Source organism: Fusarium subglutinans (genome assembly GCF_013396075.1).
Source record: "Fusarium subglutinans strain NRRL 66333 chromosome Unknown NRRL66333_c0000121, whole genome shotgun sequence".
NCBI classification, from domain to species: Eukaryota; Fungi; Ascomycota; class Sordariomycetes; order Hypocreales; family Nectriaceae; genus Fusarium; species Fusarium subglutinans.
The window spans coordinates 1-5,122 of record NW_023502184.1 but is presented as its reverse complement, the minus strand read 5'-3'; the positions used below and the strand labels follow the sequence as shown (position 1 = coordinate 5,122).

Below are 5,122 nucleotides of genomic sequence, written 5' to 3'. Positions count from 1 at the left end.
CGCAACTTGCTTCATTACTGTCTGCGACATGGGTCGCTTGTTGCCATGGATTCTACTGAATCCGTTCCTGTTTGCATCGCGGGCCGACTTCTTGAGTAACCTTTGGGATGAGTCAACTTTCTCAAGCCTGGATATTTGCTACACCCTGCTGGCCACATGGCAATTGTGAAAGTCGGCAATTTAGAGCAACCTGGCGTGTGGATACCTTGATCCTGGACTCGCTGCGTTGCATATGCAGTCAGTTATCGGAACGACATTTCGACCTTTCAATCAAGCGCAACGTGACTTCCGGAGATGTACATGCGTATATCACGACACTACTGGACTTTGATCAAAACTGGAGAACCGGATCTTTTTTATGCGAATGATTGTGTGCTTGGTACTGTGAGAGGTAGCCTGCTTGGTAGCATGGATGGCGCAGTCGGAGGATGAATTGAATGGTTAGACGGGTTGGCTCTATGATCTACTTTTCTGTTACTTTCTAATCCCGGATCCCGTGGACACATCTCTTTTGACGGTTTGGTTGTTTTGCGTCTATCTCATATCATATGGTTGTTGAATCTCAATGGTGCTTTGGGACAGATACAGGGAGTCTATGAGTCTTGTTTCTTTTTCGCTTGGGGCGGAATGTTTGGGAGAGTTGAATCTCATGATTTATTATTGTTGCAAAAGTATGTTGAATGAATACAAGAGTTGGCCACACCACTATCAATATGTTTTCTTCAAATTAAGATTCACCTTCGAGCGAAACCACACAACAAATTCCAGCATTTTGCTAAGCAACAGACACATGTCTTCGCTGCCTCAAATACTTGCAGTAGGGTCGGTGCATCTGACATACCTCACTCACGGTCCAAAGCCGGGCGGCTCCTTCGCCGGTAGGGATGGTAGGAGTAGAGTCGTTGGTGAGTGCAGTGAGATGTGTGATGGTGTCTCGGAGGTTGATGGGCTCGAGAGGTAGGCTCCGACGGGAGCGGCTGAAGGAGGCCGTCTCCAAGCAGAGTATCGATCACAGAGAGGACCCAAAGCTCGCAGCGGCCCGGTCTGCCAGGAGCGTTGGCAGGCTCGTAGGGATCGAATGGTCTTGGGTGACTCTTGATCATAGCGCACGCATTGTCGAGTTCCTGGGACGCAATGGAGCCGACACATCTGCTATCATGAATGGTGCCGACCTGACCTAGAGTCTCGACGATATCCGAGACCAGAGTCATGGTAGGCTGCGGATGTTCAGGGTTTGACGATTCCAGAACATGATAGAGATAGCCTGCCGGTCGCGGAGAACTTGTTGGAATGAAGATCTTGTGAGTGCCAGGGGAGTGTTGAATATGAAAGACCTGATACCGAGCTGGCTCGGGGGTTTGAGCTGGCGGATTGGCGACAGGATCAGAGCTAGAAGCCTGGGCAGAGTCGGAGCTGACTGGGAAGATCATTGTGGGAAGATAGGTATTGATTGGCCTTAGGATGGGTTTAGAATGTCTGGACAGGCACTGGATTGAGAAGTTCTTGTGAGTCTTTGTCCTGGCAAGTTGGCAGGAGATTGCCTCTCAATATGTAGGCTTATGTATCAATTCTTGAGCAACACCAACCACACTGGCCATGGAAGCACGGCAGAGAGCTAGTTGACCAAAACTTGTTGGTATCGTCTGGCAGGCTGTACGAACCCGTGAGTATCGTAGCATCAGGGTGCTGCGAGAACCGGGGGGCTCGGTTTCGAAGGCTGCAGGTGTCCGCAAGCCAGGCCACAGTAACCATGATGATCCGAGTTGGCCGTTGGTGTTGATGCGGGAAGTGATCGACCATATTGTATATCTCTGGGATATACGCCGAAAAATGTTGTTTGGGTCAACGAAAAGGGTGTAAAATTTGTCCGAAAGGTAAGTCCGCGGCATCGGGCGGGCAGTTGTGTAAGCTGTGTGATGAAGTCCAAGCCTATTGCTCGTCCCGAGGCTCTATAGAAGCTAGTGCTCTGTGACAGGACAGGAACCCAAGCACCTGCCCATAGCATGGAAGCCCCAGTCGAGTCGAGTTACGCATATGCTGCAGGCAAAGCTCATAATAGATACTCGCATATCGAGCTAGCATGCTTGGACTGAAGACAAGAGAGATTCTGCACTAGGTACAGGATCAAGCTGACGTGCGCTGGAGGACAAGTGCAACCGCATGACAGAGCGGAGCGTTCAACATATCTAGCCTTGTGTGGAAACTCGGCCGCCCTGTGCAATGGAGAGATAGTTCGCGATGAACTCGCTTGACACGATGGCGTCAAGGTCGGCATGATACGCAACGGCACGGTACGGTACGGTGGGGGAAGGCGAGTCGGGTGGCTGCGCAAGCTCAAACCAAACACAAGCCTAGCTTGTGGTGAGTGTTTGTTGTGCTACGGGAATTAGAAAGATAACCGCCCACATTCTTGATGCTTTCATTTCTTGGATCTATCGTGCTGGGGTATTGACAAGATTCACACAGACTCAAGGATAGCGATGGTCACTAGCCCTTCATTCCTTATTCAGCCATCTTGGCCATGGTTGCAGAAAGTGATCCAGGTACTGCGCAAATGAGAATAGGCAATTAGCAAACAAGCGAAAAGTCTTTTAGATAAAACCTACTACCCAGGAGCGACCGCATCTTTCAGTATTTCGGTAAGACCCTAGTATTTGTTGGCTTGGGGTTTTGCGATTGGTCGTCTTCGTATGCGAGTGTTCCGGCGTCAAACGCTTGCGCTTGATGAGCTGGCTGGTTTGGAACGCAGTGTTAGTATTGTGTGTTCGACTCCATTGGAATAGTGGGATATTACTAACTTGCTGGTCGGTCACAGTCCTCAGACTGTGGAAGGGGTGAGTGTTTAGGAAGGTATTTTATGCGGTATTCCGTGGGTCTGGTTGCTCAACATTGTGATTGAATAGTCTGTTTGCATTGCAATTTAGAGGCTTGAAGGAGGCGGCAAATGAGACAAGTTGCAAGGGTTTGTCTCTTGGATTACAGGTTATGAAGCAATGGAGATGATGGAAGTGAGAAGATGAGATGGATGGGTCGTGACAGGAGAAAACAGCCCGCGAGGGCGGAGACAGGCTAAGGTACCTACCTAAACTTCCATGACCTTGGACAGGTTGACTGCAGGCAAACGTCTTACAGAAAGCGCGAATTTAATGCAATAACCTTCCAATGTCATGGCCAACTGCATCTCGCAGGAAGGAGCCATCCTTGGTGAAACTGCAACTACCCGTCACGATCTCCGCGTGACTGGAAACCGCCGTATCCGCACTTGCCACTTCTAAGGTAAGGTAATGCATGCGGAGAAACTCGATCAACATGTCAGAAAATGGAAGGAGCTTATGGTGACGGCGAACGAACGACAGCTACCTTACGTACCTTATTGTTGCTAATGGAAGATGGGCCATGGATGAACAACATCACTACCTTAGTACCTAGGCAGGCAAGGTGAAGAAGGGAATAAGGTAGCCGTGCTAGGAGTTGTTGTCATAGGGACATATGTGCCTATCTTTCTGTATAAACCAACTAACATGGTCATAATCTTGCTCCATTGTTCATCAACATGAAAGAAAAGCTTCCCAGATGAAATCGTTACAGAAGTGAAATGAGAGATAACCTTAGGATCAAGACTTGAATTCCATGCCAATGATCTTCTTGATACCGTTCCTTTTGGTGAGCAGTCCAATTATACCCAATTTCGACTCTTCTCTCTTCCATCCTTCTTGCATTGGCAGCCTCTCTTCCTGCAAAAAGGCCCTGGCATAGCTACACGGCACACTGTCACCACTTCCAATGACATTGAGAATTAGGGCGATTTCCGCACACGCAAGATCGTGTTCGAAAGACCCATATTGAAGACCCGGGTTATCCTCTCTCTGTCTGGCGATACGCTTCTTGCGAAACTCTGCGAGGTCATTCGCGGTAAGAGTCTGCCCGTCCTTTGAACTCGCCAAGAGATCTTCGACAAGGTCTTTCTGAAGAGTGATGTTGTCACCTTGTTGATGATCCCGGCGGGTCAAAGATATATCATGCTCAACTGTGTTGGGTAACCCAAGCTGGTCCAAGTTCAAAACCCTGTGGCCCTCGGAGTCCAGCTGACCCGGCTTGCGCATACCAAATTGTCCCAACAGAGACCAAGGGTCCCTGATCGTTTGCAAAATACTTTGCAAAAGAGACTTCTTAACAACGGGGTCATCGTGGAATTTTGAAGGCGCGTGTTCTTGGAAGATGGGATTGGCAAAGGCAGCAGCGAGAGGCTTCGAAAGGCCAACTGCGTCCATGCCAGCGAGAACTTCTTCAACTCGAACATTTCGGCCGTCGCGGGGAAGATAGCCATGATTAGCGAGAGAGTTTATCATCGGGCAGGGGCCGCGTATATCACTTGGACCCGAAGGTGCATATGTCCCTTTCGCGAGTGGTTCTGAAGCTGAAGCCATGTTGAACACCAGATTATACTATGATTAGGAGAGTATGAGAGTGAATACAAGGAGATACCACGAGCATGTGATAGATAGAAAGAGGGGAAACAAGATTCATCAGTTATACAGTGTACCATGTCTTGCTTCCCCTCTGACCTTCAGCTTATGCTCGTCGAGCTATTAGCCACTGATGTAACGGCTGACAGACACTATTGTCGCTAACGACTTCAGCCAGCCTCATTTTCATGGTCACCGGCGGCTTTAAAGGATAAGCAGCAAAACACGAGCTCTCTTTGGTTAGATACCGTAGTATTAATGCGCTTTGACTGCGGCATTATCTATAGCAAACTTAATTAAGGCCCTGATTAGTAAGAGGATTAGTAAAATCCTAAACTATTTTATAAAGACCAGGAAGAATTTATATATAGCTACTAGAATAGATTAGAGTTAATTTTTCCTATTAAAGGTCCTAATTTAAGTTTAGCTATAAAAGTATATTTTATATAAATTCCTAATTATACCTTTTAAAGCTTTTCTTAATCTATTATAGCTACTTAGTAACCTTACTATATAAAAGTAAATTAGTAATTATTTTCTATTCTTAAGATAAGTCCTTAAAAAAAGAGGTTTATAGTAAAAATAATAATACTTTAGTAGATTTTAAGTCTTTTTTTTATTTTTTTAAAGTTAGGTCTTAGTTAATAAAAAGTTAG

General features: G+C 47.0%; 2 protein-coding genes across 2 annotated transcripts; both read right to left on the bottom strand.

The window, feature by feature from the left end:
• Positions 1 to 842: 842 nt before the first annotated feature.
• On the bottom strand, positions 843 to 1,430 carry FSUBG_8624 (uncharacterized protein; the record flags this gene model as incomplete). The annotated part of the gene is made up of 1 exon (XM_036687051.1): positions 843 to 1,430. One exon carries the CDS (start codon positions 1,428 to 1,430, stop codon positions 843 to 845), a length of 588 nt encoding a protein of 195 aa, XP_036535844.1.
• A 2,184-nt stretch (positions 1,431 to 3,614) lies between these two features.
• Positions 3,615 to 4,427, bottom strand: FSUBG_8623 (chloroperoxidase; the record flags this gene model as incomplete). The annotated part of the gene is made up of 1 exon (XM_036687050.1): positions 3,615 to 4,427. The coding sequence occupies one exon, from the start codon at positions 4,425 to 4,427 to the stop codon at positions 3,615 to 3,617; it is 813 nt and encodes a 270-aa protein (XP_036535843.1).
• Positions 4,428 to 5,122: the final 695 nt, after the last annotated feature.